General features: G+C 54.7%; 2 protein-coding genes across 4 annotated transcripts in view; both read right to left on the reverse strand.

Annotated features, from left to right (window-relative positions):
- Window positions 1-338: 338 nt before the first annotated feature.
- On the reverse strand, window positions 339-7854 carry BARHL1 (BarH like homeobox 1). 3 transcript variants are annotated; one of them, XM_027650134.1, is made up of 4 exons: window positions 7637-7854; window positions 5567-6293; window positions 2194-2416; window positions 339-633 (listed from the first exon to the last, which is right to left on the reverse strand). In XM_027650134.1, exons 2-4 carry the CDS (start codon window positions 6015-6017, stop codon window positions 339-341), a joined length of 969 nt encoding a protein of 322 aa, XP_027505935.1. In that variant the 5' UTR covers window positions 6018-6293; window positions 7637-7854. The 3 variants fall into 3 exon arrangements, with proteins under 3 accessions (XP_027505935.1, XP_027505934.1, XP_027505933.1); XM_027650133.1 differs by lacking the exon at window positions 7637-7854 and adding an exon at window positions 6677-7195; XM_027650132.1 differs by lacking the exon at window positions 7637-7854 and having other exon boundaries at window positions 5567-6626.
- A 3848-nt stretch (window positions 7855-11702) lies between these two features.
- The window catches only part of CFAP77 (cilia and flagella associated protein 77), a 60084-nt gene continuing 50853 nt past the window's right edge, over window positions 11703-20933 (reverse strand). The window contains exon 6 of the mRNA XM_027650390.1: window positions 11703-11929. Within this exon, the coding sequence (XP_027506191.1) occupies window positions 11861-11929 (69 nt within the window). The 3' untranslated portion in view covers window positions 11703-11860. The remainder of the gene's footprint in view (window positions 11930-20933) is intronic.

Raw genomic sequence — 20933 nt, forward strand, 5'->3', positions numbered from 1 at the left:
CCCCCGTGCTCCAGGCGCCGTCCCACGCCGGGGTGGGGGGACCCACAGCGGCCCCGCTGCCCTTCGGGGGCACAAGGGGGTAAAAAGGCGGCGAGTGCCCCGCGGGGTTGGGGGGCAGCTCCGCCGGCTCCGTCCTGCCAAGCCTGCCCTTGCTTCTTGCATTCTTTATATATATTTTAAAAAAGGAAGGGGAGGTCTCATTTATATTTATATATATATATATATATATTCGGGGATGAGCGGGAGTCTGTCGCTTGCTCGCGGCCCCAGAGGTGGGGTGGTCCCCTCCAGCCCCCCGGCCCGGTGGGTGCCGGGGGGGTCTCCCGGGCGGCCGGGGCTCACCGGGGCTGCGCAGCCCGGGGCAGGACGCCGGGCAGCGGGGGCAGGGGCGGCGGGGGCTCGCTGCCGCCCTGCAGTCCGTGGATGAGGATGCGGGGCACCAAGGGTCTCTGTAGGGCGGGGGGCGGCGCGCTGGGTCCGCGGTACAGGTAGAGGGCGGCGCCGGGGTCCAGGTTGGAGACCAAACTCTGCGGGTAGAAGTAGGGCGAGGGGAACATCCTCTGGAGGGCCGAGTAGTTACCGGCCTCGGCCAGCAGCTCCAGGCCCACCGCCGTCTGCCGTTTCCATTTGGTCCTGGGGGGGGACAAGTCGAGACAGGGGGTCAAGGAGGGAGGGATGCTCCCAAAGCCGCTCCCGAGCTCTTTTTACCCTTTGCATGCCCTCTTTCCCCGGACTCTGCTCTCCTTGTGCATCCCAGCTCCCACCGCTGGCTCCCAGGGCCAGACTTCCTTGTGCGGCAGGGACGGGATGCAGACCCCAATAATGGGAGCAGGGGGCTTATCTCCCTGGTGTTCCCACCGCGGCAGCCCGGCGTGAGCGCCCACGGACCCTTCCCGGAGCCACCGGAGCCACCGCCCGGCTGGGATCCACGGGCGGGGCGTAAATCGCGGCGATATAAATCGCGACCATCATTTCAGTCCCTTCCTGGGGGTGTAAGTTCCAGATTGTCACACGACCCGCCGGGGATCCTCTCCCCTCTGTCCCGCGGGTGCTGCGACCGCCGCGATGCCCCGGCCCGATCGCCGCCCGGGGCTCCGGGACCCCCTCCCCGGGCCGGGGCTGCCGGGGCCGGGCCGGGCCCCTCGGGGGGCTGCGAGGGTCCCGCGGGGGGACACAAGTGGGGCAGCGTCCCGGGGCATTCGTTTGCGGCATATATATGTATATATATATACCTACATATACCTGTATATACCTACATATATATATATGTATATACACGCACACGCTTATATATTTTATATATGCATACATACGTACATAGGGTATGTGTGCGTGTGTATATATATATATATATATGTGTGTGTGTGTGTGTGAGTGCCGGATCTCGTGGAGAAGCCTCCGGCCCCGGGATCTCGCCCACGTCGGGGCCGCCGGCGGGCCGGGTTGGCCAGGGAAGGGGGCTGGGGGCACCGGCTCGGCTCCGGCGCGTCCTTGCGGGAGGGATTTGGGGAGCGGAGAGGTGATCACACAGCCCCCAGCGCCCCCAGACACCCCCAAATCACCGACGGGGGGGGATCTCTGCAGATGGCAAAGCGGGACTGGAAGTGAAGGGGAAGGAGGGTCAAACCCCGGGGCGAGCGGGGGGACAGTGTGGGGGCTGCAGCCGGGGGTCCCCCGTTTGGTGGCGGTGGCAATGGTCGGGGCTCGGGTTGTCCCGATAAACCCACTGAAGCCACCACACGCCTCCAACCCTTTTACAGATTTGTCGCTGAAGCGCTAAACCTATTTCCACCAGTAAATTATTCATCATAATAATAATTGTGTAATTACTGTAAAGGGTGTTAATTATTGATGCCCAAAGCAGTAATTGGTATCTATTATTAATGGGCCGATGTGTTATGCTGTTGTGTTTAGCTGGAAGCCCGGTCCTACCTCCTCGCCTTGCCGGGGCTGGGGGCACGGATTGCCCCCCACCCCCCGCCCTGCCCCGGCATCGCTTTTCTCCCCTTGACTTTGGGGTAAAAGTCCCCGGAGGAGGCGAGGATGGGACGGACGTGGCACCTCTCCTGGTGCCGGGAGGGACGGGGTGGTTGTGGGGTGCAAAAGCCCTGCCCGGTTTGTGGGTGCGGGGCCGGGGAGCGGGGCAGGGTGGGATCCCGGCGCTGCGGGCAGAAGGGAACGGTGCATTTTTACCTTCTGTTCTGGTACCACGTTTTCACCTGCGTGTCGGTGAGGTTGAGGGAGGCGGCCAGTTCCATCCTGTCCTGCACGCTCAGGTATTTTTGCCTCTCGAAGCTGCGCTCCAGCTGGGCCAGCTGATGGTCGGTGAAGGCGGTGCGGGCTTTGCGGGGCTTTTTCAGCCGCACCGGGGGGCTGTCCCGGGAGCTGGAGATCTCTCGGTCCCCTTCTTCTTTCACTGAGCCGAGAGGGAGGAAGAGAGGCCAGGTCAGGGCAGGAATGGAAATACCCTCAAAAGAAGGGGGTAACCCCCTGCAGCCGCGAGTCGGGGGCTCAGATCCGAGTCGGGCTCACGGCACATTTGCTCTGCAACCCCGAAAATTTTAACCCTAGGGGGGACTCGGGGGGTCTCCCCGAACCGGGCCCGGCCTTTCCCCTTCCCGAGGGCCTGAGAGCGGGGCCGGAGCGCCAGGATGCGCCGAGGGGACCCCCGGCCCGGCCCCGCCGCCCTCCTGCCCAGACCCCTCCTTATCCCCTTCACTCCTCATTTCTCACGGGGCAGGGCCCTCCTCTGAGTTTATACCCCCAAACTCAACAGATTTCTCGATGCTTGGATAATTTTTATTTCCTTTTTTTTTCCTTTCTCTCTCTCTCTTTTTTTTTTTTTCTTTTTCAAGCCGAAAACAAAACCAACCAAAACTGAAAATTTTTAAGCCCACATTTTTTGGAGGGGAATGTTGCCGGGTTGGCCCTGCTTTTCCCCTCCGCGGAGAAACCTCCATCCTCCCGGGACACGGAACAAACCTCCCTTCTCCAGGGCGCACAACGAAATACCGGGGAAGGGGCTCCACCAGCCCCTGCCCGGGCTGTTATTTATCTTAAAAAATGCCGAATGAGAGGGGCTGGCGGTGGTTCGTTGGCGCCGTCGGTATCTACGCGCCGGCGGAGCGACGCGGGAACTTACGCCACGAAATGTTAGTAGGTGATGGAAAAATTATCGAGCAGAAATAAAAATAAAAGGGGAAAAATAAAACCCTGCTTGTGCGCGCTTTCCCCACTCTCCTGGAGGAGATTATGGAGCAAAAAGGCTCGGTTTATACAAATCGGCGGCGTTTGGTTGTTTTGTTGTTGTTTTTTCTTTCACAGGGGTTTATGTTAAATTTGCTGGTGGCGGGGGTGAGCAGGGACAGCCGAACGCGAGCTGATTTCTCTCTGTAGGAAGACAATAATCCGGTTAATTGAGCCACCGGGGAGCGAAACCCTTCAACCAGAAATCCCAGCTCTGGCCGAGCAGGCAGAGCCCGAGCCGGGGACGAGCCTTAAGCGGGGAGATTCGGCCCCAGATCCCGGGAAAGCGGCAGCGCCGGGAGCGGGCAGGGGAAAGAGGGGCGGCCCCGCTCCCTCCCGGGAACGGCCCCAAAGTTTGTGCGGAGTTTTTCCGCGGAGTAAAGCGGGTCAGGCCTCGAGCATCCCGAGATGGTAAATCCCCCCCGGCCCCCGGGCTGATCCTCGGCTCCTAAAAAAGTTCCTGCTTTCCAAAGGGCTGCAGGAACGGCGGCAGAGGCTTCCCCAGCCGGTTCGGATCTTTCCCTGGCTAATCATAGTTTTTTAAAAAAAAAAAATTATACATATATATATATATATAAATATATATTATGGATTTTTCGGCATTTTGGCCGCTGCGGGTTAGGCCTGGCCCCGCAGCTCCTTCGCGGAATAAATCAGGGGCGTTTTGCCCCAGGAAAGGCTATTTCCAAAGCAGCAAAAAAATGATCGTGCTGGAAGCGAGGACCTTCACCCGCTCCCCCATTAATGCAGGGATTTCCTCCTGATTTAAGGTGTGTTCCCCCCCCCATTTAAATTGTGGTTTTTTCCCCCATTTAATCTGTTTTCCCCTCTCATTTAGGCCATTTTTTCCTCCACGATTAAAGCGGTGTTTTCCCCGCAACTTAAAGGATTTCTTCCCCCCATTTCAGTGGCGTTTGCGGCGTGGCCGTGGCAGAGACAGGAGAGGAGCCAAGTGCCAACGGGGAACGGCCCCCACCCAAATCCATCCCCCCCTTCCCGGGCTCGACTGGCTCTGGGGGATGCGGAGAACCCGCTTTTCTTCCCCCCCGCCCGCCGCCGCTTCTTTCGCGTCTCGGCGATTTGGGGGAAGGGGAGAGGAGCTGAAGGAATTTGGGGCGGGTGTAGGAGGCGAAAACAAACCGCCAAGGTGGGAATCACAGCCGCTTTCAACCCCGGCCCTGCAGAGCAGCGGGGCCGATGATTCCTCCCGGGGCACTTCCAGCCCCGGCACCGACCCCGGATTCCGTCCTTCGTTTGGAGCGAAAATCCCCTTGCGATGCCCAGAGGTTTCCGCCGCCTTTGGAGGCTCCTTTGGGCGAGTATTTTTTCCTCCATGAACCAGATTTCAGCCCAGCCTCTCCAGGAGGACCGAGGGTGCGTTTGCAGCCAGGACAGGGCTCAGCGCCTCCCTCGCTTTTTTCTGCCAAGCCCCCCAAAATCTATCGGCCCCGCAAGGTGCCATCGCCTCCCCTTTCTCCCCCCAGCTGGGTACCCTCGCCTTCCCCTCTCCAACAGCCGGCGAACACTTTTCCTGGGTAAAAGTTTGCAGGAGTGGTGGGGGTGCGATGGGCGAAAGCACCTGGGATAAACCGCTCCGGGGGGCGAGGACCGACCCCAACCATCCCGTGCTGTTCCTGTGCCTCTCCCCGCCCCGGCTGCCGCAGGGGAAGGCCGGGAAGGGGCTGCGAAGGGCCCGGGAGGCCGAAGCCCCCGGCCTGGGGCGAGCAGCGGCCGCATCCATCCCCAGCCCCGCCGTGGATGCAGCCCGGGGCTCTCTGTCTGTCGTGCTCTGTTTTGAAGCATCCCCAAAATAATAACGCAAATAATACATCAAATCAAATCCCGCCGACTGGCTCGTTCGTTTCTCAGCGGAGCGGGGGAAATACCTGGCAAAGTCGTGATCATTTTATTATTGTTTTCTTCCTTTTTTTTTTTTTCTCCTTTTTTTTTTTAATTTTTTTTTTTTTCTCAGGCAGAAATCCGTCTCCGATTCTCCTCTCCCATATCCCCGCGGGTAGGAACGAAACCAGCCGGATCTTTCCAGCGGAAAACAGCCCGGCGGATCCCCCGGGCGCGTTTGAGGAAGCGCCGAGAGCCCCAACCCCTTCCACCGGGCCGAGCCCCACAGAACCCCGAACCCCAAGTTTTCCCAAGTTGGTGCCGACCCCGTGGTCGTTTCGGGGGCGATCGATACCGCGACCCCCCCCATCAACGGGGCCGGTTCCGCAGCGAGATCCCGGAGCACCGGGAGACCCCCGGGCCGCCCGAGGCTTTGGGTCAGGGCCGCCCTACAAAGCCCAGCGGGGTGAGCGGCTCTTACCTTTGTATTCCGAGTCCGAGGAGGAGCTGCTGGTGTTTTTTTCCATTTTCTCCCTAAAATCCTCGCCGGGCTTGGTGGGCATCCTGCCCGCCGGCTCCTGCCCGCCGTGAGGTCCATTGGTGCTGGAGTAAGGCGCGCAGGCGGCCAGGGGCTTGCAGTCGGCCAGGATGTCTCTGATGAGGAAGGAGGAGGTGACGGTCCGGGACTGGGAGGGAGCCGAGACCTGCCCCGGCTGGAGATGCGCATCCAGGCCCGGCCGCGGCACCGCCGCCTCCAGGCACTCGCGGCCCGGCGAGCGGGGCGAGGGGCACCCGCTGCTGCCCTCGGAGCGGGGGCTCAGCTCCAGCGGGGACCGGCCGTCGCCCACCAGCGGGTCCCCCTTGGGCACGGCCGGGCTGCCGGCTCGGTGGGAGAGGATGGAGTCGATCCCAAACCCGGTGGAGCCCTCCATGGCCCCCGCGAGGTGCCGGCGCTCACACGGGCATTGGCGGGGAGGGCGCGGCGGAAGCGGTTTGATAATGATAATTAACAATAACAGGAGGGGGAGAAGGGGGAAAAAAAAAAAAAAAGGAAAAAATATAAATAATTTAAAAAAAAAAAAAAAGGTGAAAAGGAAAAAAAAAAATGAGCAAAGTTCAGTCTGGGATCCGGGCAACAATTGCTGCAAGGCTCTCCGAGGCGCCGCGCGTTAGATCCAAGGCTGCTCCGTCTTCAGCATCGCGCCCAGCTGCACTCACAGACAGACAGACAGGAGAGGGGGGGGGAAGAGGGAGGCAGAGTCAAACTTTGGCCGCGAAGGGGGTGGGGTGAGGGGGGACGGACCCCAACCTCACCCGGGGTCCCGGCCACCCCACCCGTGCCCGGAGCCGCGGCGGCGCGGGGCTGGGGGGCAGCCCGGGGGGCTCCCAGCCGGAGGTGGGGAGGCAGCGATCGATAGTGGAGGCTTCGCAGCGCCTTAACCACTTAATGATCCAGAAATCAATGGGGAAGGGCGAGGGGAGGGCGGAGGGGGTGGCCAGCCGTCGGGGCCGCCGTGGCGCCCCCCCTTCCCCGCCAGCACCTCGGACACCGGCGGGGGGGGAACCGGAGTGACTCCGGAGCCTTCAGCACCTCGGACGGAGCCCGCGAGCCGGAGTCGCTCCGGAGCCGGAGGCGCCTTCAGCACCTCGGACAGCGGCGGGAGCGCCGCGCCCTCCCCGGGGGGGGAACGGGGGGAGATGGGGAGAAAACCTGAACTTGGGCCGCTCCGGCTGGGGGACCCCCGCATCCCCCACCCACCCCGTGGGAACGCGCCCATTGGCCGCCGGGCGTTTTGGGGGATGTCACTCCCCAGTAGGCGACACCTCGGAGCTTGATTAACGGGAATTAATTGCCGTCCGCATCCCCGCGCTTTCCGGGCGGTTTCCGCCCTCTTTTGCCGTCATTATCCCGCTGATAGGGCTCGTAATGGGATGATTAGCCGCGGAAGGGGGGGGGGGGGGGATAGTGGGTTGTGTGGGTTGTCGAGGGGTTGCTGTTTTCTGCTCGCCTCCCCCCGCAACTAGCCGATCTGCAGGTCCCTCTCAGGCAGGGAAAGTTTTGCTGGGCGTTAAAATAATAATTAAAAAAAAGAAAAAAGAGAAAAGAAAAATTAAAGGAAAAGGGAAAGCATCGAAACCCTCCCCAGGCTCCCAGCACAGAGGCGGCTGCTCTGAGCCCGAGGTGAGCCTCGGAGCTGCGAATTTCGTTGAATCCTCTCGAAATCGGTTGTGACCGAGCAGAGAGGTCCGCGGGGCCGCCTGGCAGCCGCCACCCCAGCCCAGCGCTGCCGGAGCGGCGAGGACCGGGCACCGCTCTGCCCGCTCTCCCAGCGCCCAGCGGCGGTACCTACTGGTGCCACTGGGAAGGGGCCGCACTCAGGGTGGATTTTTCCTGCCGTCAGTCCCGTTTTAAATAAAAGCCCAATAGCCCCAGCCAGGGCTGCCCGTTTCTCCCAAAGACACCAAGTTTCCTCCCTCCCGTCCCGTCGGGGGGTTTTGCCGTTGTTGGTCTCCCAGGCTGGAGAGGGACCGGCTCCCGCAGGATTCCCACCTTCCTCCCGGTCAGACCGGCTCCTGCCTCCTCGAGGGTTTATTTAGGGGCTTTCCCCGCGGGCAAACCCTTCGCCGCGGAGACGAGGAAAATGTCCACACCCGGGCGTGTGAGGCTGTGCCACTTTAAAGCGATGCCGCCGGTTATTTCTCAAATACTCGATTTCTTCCGTTCCCCACCTTCCCGGCCAGTCAGCTGCATCTTGTCCATCTTCCAAAGCCGCCCTTGGCCGGCAGCTTGGAGGCGACCAGCGAGGGGAGAGCCCCCCCTCGGGAAGCCCGGCTGCCAGCTGTCGGGCAGCGGCGCAGGCAGGGCCCCCAGCACCTCCTGCCCTCGGCCCCGCAGGCTCGGGGCCGGCTGGGATCGGGGCAGCGGAACAAAAGAACCTCAGAGGAGGACAAGCCCAGGAACAAAATCAGCGTCAGCCCCGGTCCCAGCCTGCCCCCACCTCGGGGATGCAACACGGCCGTGCCGGGCACTGCCCGCCCTCCCTGTCCCTCCCTGGGCAAAGGGTTCCTGCTGCTGCTCTGCCCTGTTCCTCTCCCATCACAGCGGTGCTGCCCCAGCACCCGGGACTGGGGCCAGGCTGAAGGGTCCTGGTCTGTCCAGGGGCAGTTTTGCAGCATCCACTACCCACAAGGCCGGGCCAAATGTCACTTGGGGCTGGACCAGAGCGATGGATGTGCACAAACTGGTCCCAGTGAGAAATGAAGGTGAGACTCTGATGGGGTTTCCCAGCTCTTTGCAGTGTTTGTGTTGGTTCTTGGGCTCTGGCAGCCTCCCTGTCCCTATCCAACCAGGAGATCCCATTTGGGATGGAGATTGGCAGTGGGACCAGGAGCAGCACTGAGGGCGTGTTTGGAACCAGAAAATGGAGCGGGGCTGGGAGTGGGTTTAGAATCAGGATTTGGATCAGCCATGCAGGGACAGGTTGGGGCTGGTGAGTTTGTTGCTGTATTTCTTGCTCTTGAATAAAGCACCTGCCTTCAAATAACCACAAGGAAGTTTCCAGATCAGACCAACTTCCTGATGCTGTGCAAGATTTTGGGGGGGGAACGTGAGCTCATCCCTGAGCAGGTGCTGCATTGTGCCATCCCCAGCCAAGACCCTGGAGACAGAGACTGTCACTCCTAGGCCACACTGGGAGCTCCCAGCAGCTACAGATGCACTTCCTGCTCGTGTTCTAATGTCAGTGTGGCTGACATTAATATTATTATTACTATTAAAGTTATTGTTATTATTGTTTCAGAATTAGCCCCTCCCAGCCAGAAACGTGCCTCACTCTGCCTATATGTGGTGTACCCCTCTGTCACCAGACACTGGACAAGTGGGGTTCAAATTATTTGTCTGTAGCTTCCAGCACAGGTAGGAAATCCTGTGTACAGACCACTGACTGGTCTGTATGTGGAACAGATCCCCACATTTCCAGTTCCCTCCTCACAAGCCCCAGTCACACCCCAGGGTTGGATCCAGGACTTTGGCAGCTTTGGGAGCTTCCTTGCATCCCACCTTGCTGGGAGATGCTGATGGACGTGGCCAGGCTCTCCTAGGACCTGTTCCCAGTGTGGGTTTGGCTCTGAGGCCACGGGACAGGGCTGATCCAAGTGTTCCCAGAGGTTTGGGCTGGGGGACACCTCCACAGCTGGGCCAGGGGTTGGAGGTAAGATTAGTAAGAGTTATTTGAGAAATATCTGCTGGTGAAGCACGGCCCGGTGTCCTGCAAGGGTCTGGCTTAGGGAGGAATTCCCAGGAGGCTCTGCTGCACTGGATTTCTCACCGAACCCCAGCTGGGTGCTCGGAAAAGCCGTGCCCAGCAGGCGCCGGGAGGGACGCTCAGCAGCGACAGGCACCGGTGGGATGCTCCGGTAACGAAACGAACGCACTTCCATGGGAGAGAGAGGAGGGTTCGGGGTGGGGGGAAACGGCAGGAAAGGGGGGGACGTTCAGCCGGGGGGGACATTCAGCCGGGGGGGCCGCAGTGCCGGGGAGGAGCCGGGCCCGCGGCGGGGAAGCTGCAGCAGCGGTAAAACCCCGTTACCGGTGGGTGTCACTGCAGGACAAGGAGCGTCGGGGGCGGCGAGAGGGGGGTCGGGACCCCGCACGGGGCTCCGCCAGCACCGGGGGGAGCGGGGAGGACAGGCCGGCTCACGGCTGGGTTGGGTCGGGGGCAGCCCGGGCGGTCCCCCACGGGGGGTGCGGGCGATGCCGACGCCCCTCGCTCCCCCCGGGCAGCCCCCCGAGCTGTGAGACTCGGGACATTTGGGGCACCACCTTGTCCCAGGATTTCGGGGCGCAGCGGGGCAGGTCTGTCCACTGCAACCCCCACTGGGAGGCGTCTCCTTCTGAACGCGGCTGGTGCTTTTTTGGGGTTCTGGTCTCTTTTTCTGGCTTCTTCCTGTCCTGACCCAGCAGGTTCACAGGGGCTCGGCTCAGACGTGTTGTGTGACAGCCCTTTCCAGCCAGGCAGGACTCTGCTTCCTTCCCTGTGTGCATCCCGAGGACCTGAGTGGTTGGTGCAGGTGGACACAGATGCTGTGGCTGGACCAAGAGCTGGATGTGGCTCCCACCAGGCAAACCTTGTGCCTGGGCTTCTCACACACTTGTAACCAGTGTCATTTTTAGCAAGATAAGTATTTAAGGCCTGGCTTCCTCCCTCCCTGGGGAGGTGGGAAAGGTCCTTGGTTATAATCCTCCTCTGCCAGCATTGCAAACCCTGCTGTTATCCTCCTCGTTATTTTAGATGGGGTTTATTTAAAGGCCTGTACTAAAAAGAGGCAACCACATCCCAGGATTTCTCCAGTGTGGAGCAGGTGATTTTGTTCCTCCCTCAGCTCAGGTGTGGGCAGGGTGGAGTTTGTTATGGCTCCTTCCTTATATAAAGGGCAGGTTGAGGCACAAGTTGCCCCTGAGGAAGGGATGTGAGAGATGTTGAAGCAGCTGGTGGGGAGCCTTCCTTGTCCTGAGAGGGATAAGAGAATCTGCCTAAGCAGTTTACTTTGTTCTTTCATCTTGAGTGATACAGTTTAATGTTATGAAGAACTTTTCTCTTTGAGGTTTGGGCTTAAAAGTTTGGCTGGAAATCCAGTGGGCAATGAGCCCTTGGCTCAACATGAATTCTTCATGTCCTTTGGCTGCTGGTGGGTCTATGTAGGAGGGCTAGGCTAGTCCTAGTGCTGAGGTGTGAGAGGTAAAATCATTCTGGGCACATCCACCCTTGAAGTGCTTGTTCCCAGCCCCTTCCTGAGCTGGGGATGCAGTTGGGCCTGCCCAGGGCAGCAGATCTCACCTCTCAGAGTGTGGCTCAGAACACACCTGAGCTCTCCAAGTGCCAGTGGGATGATGGATATGAAAACTGAAAGCTAATTTGACTTAGCTGGTACAATCTGAGCTCTAACAGTAGATGTGAGAGGCAGACTACACAGGAGTAATTAATTATTCCTGTAGCAATAATGGAGAGGCACAGTTAAAGTAATCACTCTTATTACCAAGTGGTATTGCCCTGAGGTGAAATGCTCTGTTGGGAGGAGATGGATTCCAGATGTGCTGGTAACTGAGCCTCTGCTGTCACCTGTGGGTGACCAAGCTGGGGTTTGGGTGCTGTGGTGTCGAGTTGTTGTTGGAGTTTGAGTTTGTACAGCAAGTGCTTGAAGAGGCTCAGCCCCGAGGGACATGAGACACCAGCAGCTCTTGGAGGGTGAGTGTGGAGCTGGCTGGAGTCACCTTCAAGTGGAGGCTTTTCTCTGTGGTAAGGCCTCAGTTTGGCAGAGTGGTTAAAGCAGGTGTTTGGATTCCTTTACTCAGGCAAGGGCTTTGCTGCATCAGGCAGTGATTTGGCAAAGAAATGAGAAGGACTGATGGAGTATGAGATATTCTAGATTTGTTATCGACTGCATTTAATGTAATTGTTCAGAACCAGCAGTGAAGGAGACTGTCCTGCTTTCCCTGTGGGGCTGTCTTGGTTGAACACTGCCCTGCTCCTGGGGTACCCTGGGCACGATGAGAATAGTGGTGTTCAGACTAAGGTGCTGTGCCCTTGACATGAAGCAATGAACAGGCTGAGACAGAATCACTCCTGTTATATTTGTGCTTTATTTGGCTGTATCTGCATTAGCATAACTCTGTAAAACCTGAGAGAAAGTCTGTGTGGGGTCACAGGGCAGTGCCCAGCACGGTCTGTGATGGGTGGGTGCTCTGGGGAAGGGCAGCACCTCTGGCAGGCACTTCTCAATGGGAGGCACTGAGTGCCTTTTCACGAGCTTCAGGGTCTGGAAAAGTACTGAGATGAGGCTCAGCCTATGAGGGAAGGAGCAGAGAGAGGATTGGTTACAGTCAGCCACAGAAAGTAGGTTGTAGCACAGACAGGGAAGAGACTGCGGATTGCACGAGGGGTTTTGTCTGATTGGAAAACGTTGCTCCAGCTCAAGTTAAACACTTAACCTGTTCAAAATGAGGAGTAGTTTTCTGATTGACTTCAGGAGGTTCTTATCCTGCTCTAGTAACAGAACTCTGTAGTCTTACTATGGTGTGTTTGTTGTCTGACACTTTCAAAGTCTGGCAATGCCCTAAGGTGGAACCTGAAATAAATATGACTCGTTTCTACAACACAGGACTTGTGTCCTTCGCTGAGGGGGCAGGGTGGGCTCAGAGCTCCCAGGGAAGACACTGTTGGGATCAGGATTTGGCCGACAAACATAGAAGCAGCATCTCCCCAGGAATCACCTTCGAGGTGGGGAGAGGGTGAAAAAATGCCCATGACAAGAAACAAAGGGGAAGCACTTTGGGGGAGAAAGGTCCCAGGGCTGTTTGGTGTGAGCAGTGGGGCTCACACACAGCACCCCTGCACGGGAGATGCAGCTACTGAGATGTGTCTTCCTGCAGGGAGTGGGTTTGCCATGGGGGGCCACGGGCTTTACCTGCCCCAGCCCAACCCCCTGTGCCACACATCTGCCTCGCGTGGATGTGCTGAGCTGCCTCCCGCTTCCCCCACCCTGCTCAGGCTGGCTGGGTGTCAGGTTTTGCATATGTAAAAATACAGAGCAGTCTTTGCCCTGAAAAGCTTGCGAGTGATCTCATTAATCAAGACAAACAAAGCATATTTAGCTATTCCCCCTCTCTGGAGGAAGGCGTTCAGGTACTTAAATATGCATTTGAGTGCCTAACTTCAGACAGCTGTTTCTGGATGTTTTTGCTTTCTCACAAGTAGCAGCAGTGACATAACCCCTCTCTGGGAGGGAAAGGTGGGGGAGGCAGAACCAAGGGCTGCTAAAGGAGGTGGGTAACCCCAGGGAGCTGGCAGGGACAATCCCTGGCTGTTCCAACTCCAACTTCCCATTAAAGATGCACACATTTTCCCCCTCAGAGCTGGGATTGTTGGAAAAATCCAGTGCTCACAAGTAAGGACAGCTGAGCTGCTTCTCTGGGATGTGCCTCTGCCTTCCTGTTGTGCTCCCTTACCCACCAGTGCTGGGAACTGGGCAGGGGGAAATTTCTGCCTGGGACTGGGTTGAAGCCACAGGAAAGGAAACGGCAGTTTATTCACTCCAAACTTGGTACAAAGCTACACAGTGAGAAATGTCACACTGAGCCACAACTGGCAGTGATTAAAATTAGCAGAGCCTTGACAAAGTTGTGAGGGATTCCAGCTCCTGCCCTCAGCATGAGTGAGTGGGAAGCACCAGGTGTAGGACAGGGACAAGTGCTATTTTAAAAAATGAGAAACCCTCTCATAATGAGGGCCAGTAATTAGAGCCCAGATAAGGGTGTCCCTGGGTCAAAGGTCTTCTTATGACAGAGACCAGTCTTGAGAAGTCAATGCCAGTGATGAATCCTCACCTTGGATTCTTCTAATTCATATTTTAAATGATGAACCCAAAGGTACTTCCTGACGATTTTTGCCATTACTCTGATGTGGTAGTGGATTGTTATGTCAGGATTCTGTCTGAAACATGGATTTGGAGCATTGGCTGTAGCAGGACAGGAATATAGTTTCTAGGTAAAAGCTGGGTGGTTTTCCTTGCAGATGATGGAGCTGCAATGGGCTTCAGCTGCTGATGAGGAGCAATATTTTTGCTGCTGCTCATTGCATTTGTTACTGACAAATGAAAACCTGCAGGACCCTTGGAGCTGGGATGTCACATCAGTGTTTGCTTCAAAGAATTAGAGGTGCAACAAAAAATACCACTCCTAAAGCTTAAATATGTATTTGGGGGGTATTTTAATTTGGGTTTCTCAGTTACGGAGGATAAATTAAAGCAGGTATGTTAATGGAGGGCTCAGAAATCACATGTGAGATGCAGACATGCTGAGCTGGTGCAGTGGGAAGGCAGAGCTCCCCTGATGGCAGCAAACCCCAGAGACCATGGTTTTGTGGGTGCTGTGGGTGTTGGGCTTGTCCATGTTGAGGTGGGTGCTGGGGGGTGTGTGCTGTAGGTGCTGGGCACTGTGAGCACCCTTGGGTGCTCAGTAAGCTCAGCTCATGGGGGAGGAGTTTTAGTTAATAGGATTTAATGGACTGGGACGACTTGTAGGAGCTATTGAGAAAGGACCCATGAAAGGGGTTGAAGGAAGTCAGAAGCAGCACCAGGCTGTCCCCCTGCCCTGGAGGGATCCACACTGGGCTGCAGGGAGATGCAGCTTTACCTGCTCCTCTCCCAGCACCTGCCTGGCTCTGCCCACCTGCTCACAGGCAGCTCCCCAGCCTCGCACGATTTTTCACTTTAACACCAAAGCTGCACCGGGGCTCAGCCTGGTTTTTCCATCATCCATTTGATCGAACCCTTTTAGCGGGTGACAAAACACTTTGCTGAGCTCTCTTTACAGGAAACCAATCCCTATTCTTTTTTTCAAAACCTCCCTCATTTACAGGAGTCTAACAAATCCTGGGCCTTTAAAGTCTTATCCTGTTTGTGGGTTTGGTTGTTGGTTTGTTGGTTTTTTTGTTTTTTTTTCCCCCAAAACAACACAAATCTGTAGATTTTTCTTTTTTTTTTTTTTCCAGGGAGGGGGGAGGAAGGAGTAAAATAAACAATGCAGAGGGGAGTAGGGTGTTCAGGGCGTGCACACCGCGCCGAGCATCCCCCTCGCACAGCCAAAAAAACCGCGCGCATCGGGATGCAAATGATTTTTCCCGTGAAGCTATCACTTGTAAAGCTTGACAGAAAATAATGAGAAACACTAAATCTTTTATAAGGTCAACACTCAAGCAGCTGTCAAACAAGAAAAGAATTTAGCGAAAGATCCGCGAAAACTTCCATCGCCTCATTAAATCCAACAGGGCCGGGGCCCGGCGTGGTGAGGAGGCACCGGGGCGCCTCCGTTTTGTGTCAGTAATTTGCGGCGGAGGAAGAGGGAAGACGAAACAGCCAACGCCGAAGGGGCCTTGGGGGAGGCTGGGGAATCGTTAGTGCGCCAGGAGCGGCCTCGGCTCCTAATTGGAAGCATTGGGCATTATCAACGGAGGATTTGCCTCGGCTCCCTGACAGCTCTCTAGGCCTGGAATGATAGCCCACTTGTCAGTGTAAAAGACCATTAAAAACAAACCATTTTGATTTAATTGGAGGCGGTGTGCTGGGGGCCCAGGTGAGGCGCTTCATCAGCCGATGTTGGCTGCTGATGCCTTTTTCCCCCTGTATTGATGGCTTTTTTCTTTTTCTCCCCTCCCTTTCAAAAACTGTCTAGGAAAGAGAAAGAGGTGCTGAAAGATCCTTCACAGCCGCATCGAGAGCGGCTTTCAATAGGGTTGTCAACAAATGCCATGACAAGTTAGAGAGAGGCAGGTACTTTTAAAACAGACGTTATTCTGTCCAAGATGAGCTGTGCTCAGAGGTGAGCGTTGGATTATTAGGGTTACAAATACTGTGGCTTTTCCTGCCACTGGCACGCTTAACTGGCTTAATGAATGGGGTTGATTTTTCTCTCCCCACCTTTCTAAGAACAGAGGGGAATGCAGGACAAGGGAGCCTGGGCTAAATGATCCTTATTTGCTTCAAGGCCAAGAAGGTTTCAAACAGTGCTCAGCAATTTTTGGCTGCCATATTTTAAAGTCCCATGGAGATTTGGGATTTTTTTTTTTTCTTCCTGAAAATAATGTCCACAGATATTTGTTGGAGTTCACTGGCCACTTGGTTTGGGCAATAGTATGAGGAAAGGAGAATTAACCCACTAGAGCTGTAAACTGGCATGTGCCCCTGGTGTTTTGGGTCAGACCAGGGCTGGCAGCTTTCACCTCATGTGCTTGAGATCTGCATCCTGACCCTTCTCATGCCAGGCAAGAGTTTTACTTAAAGTTGTCTGTTGATAAATAGCATCTCTGCAGAAGTCAGAACAGGTCCACAAATGAAATCCCAAATCCATTTCAGAAGTGCTTCTGTGGATTTGTGTAGGAAGTAGGTAGCACTGAAAGCAATGGTAGGTGCTCACCTGTAACCCAACACTGTGTGTGTGGTTTTACTCTGCTATGAGCCATGAAGCTGTGAGCACCCAAAATCTGTTCCTTCACAGCAGAATATCTGCATTACAGCAATGGGAACTGGATGCCAAGTGTTTTCCTTGTGCTGCCTTTGGATGCTGGGGCTTGGATGTAGGTGGAGCCTGCCCTGGAGAGGGTCCAGGCTGTAAGGCTGCACAGGGAGGGTGGTGTTTGGTTGTGTCAATCAGGAGATGAAAATGGCAGTGGGAGATGGGGTTACTGTGAGGGAGACACAAGAAAGGGCTGAGCAAGGCAGGTAATGGTTTTAACTGAGAGGGTCGATTTAGGTGAGATATAAGAAGCGTGGTTGTGTTTGATTTTTTTTTTTGTTTTTCTTTTTTTTTCTTTTTTTTAACAATGAGAGTGTTGAAATATTGGCACAGGTTGCCCAGAGAGGTGGTGGATACCCTGAAAGCATTCAAGGTCAGGATGGATGAGGCTCTGAGAAACCTGATCTATTGAAGATGACCCTGCTCGCTGCAGGGGGTTGCACCAGATGTCCCTTAAAGGTCCCTTCAAACCCTGAACTATTCTATAGCAGAGGGCAGCACTAGGGTGGGAGGGAGAGGTTGAGTGTCCAGGGCACAAGGGATACTGGGAAAGGCTGGACCATGAAGATGCTTTGCTGTGGTTTGAGCAGTTTTATTGCTGGAAGCTTCAGCTATCAGGCAAACCAAGGAAACCTCCAGAACATGCAAGGAAATGTAGTGATGGTGAGAGGGGCCCAGAGCCTGCAGTTAGTCCTGGGATGGTTGCAGTGTGGGAGGTGACATCTCTGCTCTGGTCCCAAGGGAGACGTGCAGGGATCATAGTCAGGCCTGAGTCTCTGCTGCCCATTTGGAACCCTGAAGGGTGTTGTGCTCTTTTTGCATTGTGCCTGCTGCAAGCCAGTGATGCTGGTTTGGATTGTCACTGCAGGGCTGGGACCCACCAACTCTTGTCACCTGTGCCACTGAACAGCCATCTGGTGACACTGATCTTAATTTTTTTTGGTCAGCCAAAATTCCAGCTGAAGGGAGGTTTGATCTGCTACTACAGAGGAATGAACTCATTGCTTTGTTTTTTTAAGCACTACTTAGGCCCCAGGAGAAAAGTTACAATAATAATCAAAGTCCAGGAAGTTTTTCTGCCCTCAAAGCCAGGAGGACCAATGCTGTATCTGAACAGCCAGCCCACCCTGTGCTGTGTGCATCAAGCCCAGGTTATTTAAGCAGAATCTATGGCTTTTCTGACAACAGTTGCAAGATTACATGAGCTGTGCTTGTCAGTTCAGCTCTGTAGACAAAAATAGAGGTAAGGCATTAAAAAAAAATGCGGAACACTTCTGTGTGTGCACGTTAAACCTCCACTGTTAATTCTGACGAAGGATCAGGCTGCGAGCAGATATCGGATCCCCGGTGAGAATCAAATTCCAGAGCCCAGAATTTTTTGCCGCAAAGTTTATACAGTGGGGATTCCTCTAATTACTTTCAGTGGAAATTTACCTGACAGAGCTTTCCCAGGTAACGCGGAGGCAGATGCGGGAGAGCCGCTCAGCCGCTGACAGAGCCTTTGATTTTGTGCCAGGTTGCAAATTAAGTCTTTTGCCAAGGTACCCGAACACTTGCTCGTCAATGGCTTATCGCTTATTCATAGCGCGCACCCAGCGCCGCGCGTTTCATCTGCTCGGGAAGGCAGTGCTGGTGACAAAAGTGTTGTCCAAAGTTGCTGCATTTTTCTTCCCTCCCCCCTGTTTGGTCAAGGAAATGAGCCACCTCAGTGTCTGTGCAAGCTGGAATTCTCTAATGAGCAAAGGAGAAGCCCCGGTGTGTCCGTGACGTGGTGCATGGAGGTGTTTTGACACACGGGTGGGTTCTGTCCTACAGCGCTGCTCTGGGAGGTGTTGGTACCTGAATCCTTCTGGATTCACTTGACAGAGCCCTGGAAATCTATCACAGAGTGGCCAGCACTGCCCTACTGGTTTGGGTAGTGTAGTAGGTTGACCTTGGCTGGACACCAAGTGCCCACCCAGCCCCTTGATCACTCCCCTTCCCAGGCAAAGCTGCTCTGGGGAAATGAATTCCATCTCAGCCAGACCCAATACAGGCAGTGACCATCAGACGTGCAGATGGAGGTAGCTGGAGCCTCACCCCATGCTGGTACAGCCATGGCTGTGGGGATGCTGCATTTTGGCAGCAACATCCTTTCCAGAGTTTGGTTGACACCAAGGATGCTGTTCTGCCTGAGCCAGCAAGTGAGGAGTGACACAGGGATGGGACACATCCCATGAATATGAGGAACAGGAGTATTTAAGGCTGAGAGAATTGGGATTGTTCAGCCTGGGAAAGAGAAGGCTTTGGGCTGACCTAATTGCAGCCTTCCAGTACCAGTGAGGGAACTTACAGGAAAGATGGGGCAAGACTGTTTCCAGGAGATGTAGTGACAGGACAAGGGGAAATGGGTTCAAATTGAAAGAGTAGGTTTAGATTAGATATTAGAAAAAATTGTTTACTGTGAGGGTGGTGAGGTCCTGGCACAGGTTGCCCAGAGAAGCTGTGGCTGCCCCATCCCTGGAAGTGTCCAAGGCCAGGTTGGAAAGGGCTCTGAACAACCTGGTCTAGTGGAAGGTGTCCCAGCCCATGGCAAGGGAGTAGAAACGAGATGATCTTCAAGGTCCCTTCCAGCTCAAAACATTCTATGATTTATGTTCATGCTGGGTGCCCAAGAGTACAGTCCCTAGGTAATGTAGTCCCTCACCTACAAATAAATTAAGTTTTGGTGCACAGTCCCAGCCACGTTGGCAAAACCTGAGCCCAGGAATCATGTCACTGCAGGCAGAGCAAGGCAGAGGCTGTTTGCTTTGAGGGATGACTGAGGAAGAGGAGGGCAGTAGAAGCATCTTGCTGAGGGTAGTAAGGAGTTAATTTGTTTGGTTTTGTTAAAACAATATAAAAAATAATTTAAAAAACCCCCACTACAATACTTTCCCTAATGAACTGCCCATCAGGAGATGACTGGCTCCCTGTGACCTGTCTGTCTTGGTGAGCTGGGGGGCCCAGGAGACCACGGGCTGTTCCTCCAGAGCGGAACAGGAGCGATCACCCGGTGTGGGAGAGCCTGTGAACCACCCGGTTAGCTTAATAGTGTGGGCCATTATTCTAAAGCAGTGGGGCTGAAACCTAAATCCAAATGAAAATATAGTCAATTTGTCTGTACTTTACTGACTGAATGGCTATGTAATGCCATGCAGCTCTGGCAACACAGGGAGCAAGCAGAGGCAATTAGTGGGGAGGGAAAAGCTCCTTTGTTTTGTTCTCTTCCACTTCCTGGACAAGCTCTAGCAAGGTGCCAGGAAAGAGTCTTGGAGGGACTGAATGGAAAGTCCAGTTTAAGAGCCAGTAGTGACATCCATGCCCAGTTTCTGCAGCTCTTTGTAAGGGGTCAGGATGGGAGTAGAAAAATCTTCCTTGTTGATTTTCATGGGTCCAAAGGAACAAAGTCTCACCTTCCTGCTGCTGCCTGTTTTGGGTTACAAACCACCTTGGTAGCTGGGTGCTCTGCATTGCTCCCCTCAGGCCCAGAGCAGGCCAGACTTAAAGGCATAACACCAAATGATGGGGTGACTGTGACAAGAAAGGACAAGTGGCTTGAGAACATCACACTCCTGCAGCTCACACCAGCCTCAGGTCACATGGAAAAAAAGTTCAAAGTGGGGCTGTGCTCAGGGCAATGGAGTCTCTGAATATTCTTGCCCAGGGTTTGGAGTATTTCCCAGGTCATGAGAGTTTTCTGTACTGGCCAGAGCAGGACAATGTCACTGAAAGCTGGTAGGAAATAATATACAGTTGGAGTCTGCTAACAAGCTTTCTGTAAAGTGATATTTTTCTGGTTGCTTTTCATACTTTTTTTGCACAGTAGGATGAGGGTGTTATATGGATTATAGACAGTGTTTTGGTTTATTGTCACCTTTGTAAAGAAGGGACTGACAATGACTTCTGGAGCCCCTGGGTTTGGTTGAAGGGTTAGGCCAGTCTGCTTTCAAGACCATTCTACCACCTTTGTAGAACCCACCTTTACAGTGGTAGTTAAATAATTGTTCAGTGGCCATCAAGTGTCTTTAAGAATCAACTTTCTCTGGGTTGTTGCTGCTTTTATAAGGGGAAGCATTTATGGATGTATGAAGTTATTTTTCCATGGAGGAAACCATGCACTGAAAGTCAAGTGAGTAACAAATTCCCTGATCCAAGTTCTAACGTGGGCTGTGCCTGTTAGATCTGCAGCTGGGGAAAGGCAAACCTTCCAGGTTAATGTAATGAGAAAGGAGGAATACAGAAATCTGTAGAGGTTGTGCAAAATGAGCTGTCCCTCCTCTCTGGATGCTGCTCCTGTGAAGGCAGGGAAGAGGAGAGGAAGGAGAAAGGCACAAAGAAGAAAAGACTCTGAGGTTTGAGAACTGTGGCTGGGGGAGGAACCCAACCACAGCCATGGATGAAACAAAAGGCAAAGCACGAAGCAGAACACAGGCTGAAAAATGAACAGTGATGGAAAGGTCTGGGGTGAGAGGAGCTCTAAAGAGGAGGCTTGCCCCAGTATCTCGTGTGACTTCCACAATCTGTTTAACAGCGATCGGTCATGTTCTCTCCCTGACACTCGCCGCAGCAGCAGCTCTGAGCTGACAGGCAGTGGGGATAAATGATTACTGACATATGCTAATCGGACAGTCTGAGACAGGACAGAAGAGGAATACATCAAGGTGCTGCAAAACACATTTCTTGGGCAAAACTCCCCAACTTGTATGAGTAAATCAGCTTCAGGAAGTCACAAGGCTTCTTGGTTGTTTTAAACCGCGGT

Source organism: Corapipo altera, unplaced genomic scaffold, assembly GCF_003945725.1.
Source record: "Corapipo altera isolate COAL_440 unplaced genomic scaffold, ASM394572v1 268, whole genome shotgun sequence".
NCBI classification, from domain to species: Eukaryota; Metazoa; Chordata; class Aves; order Passeriformes; family Pipridae; genus Corapipo; species Corapipo altera.

Bases quoted from the DNA above. Each gene is read 5' to 3' on its own strand.
- BARHL1 (XM_027650134.1), bottom strand. From the start codon at position 6,017: ATGGAGGGCTCCACCGGGTTTGGGATCGACTCCATCCTCTCCCACCGA. The intron at 2,417-5,566 runs GTAAGAGCCGCT...CTCTCGGCTCAG, and splicing joins CTCGGACTCGGAATACAAAG to TGAAAGAAGAAGGGGACCGA. The intron at 634-2,193 runs GTAAAAATGCAC...GTCCCCCCCCAG, and splicing joins ACGTGGTACCAGAACAGAAG to GACCAAATGGAAACGGCAGA.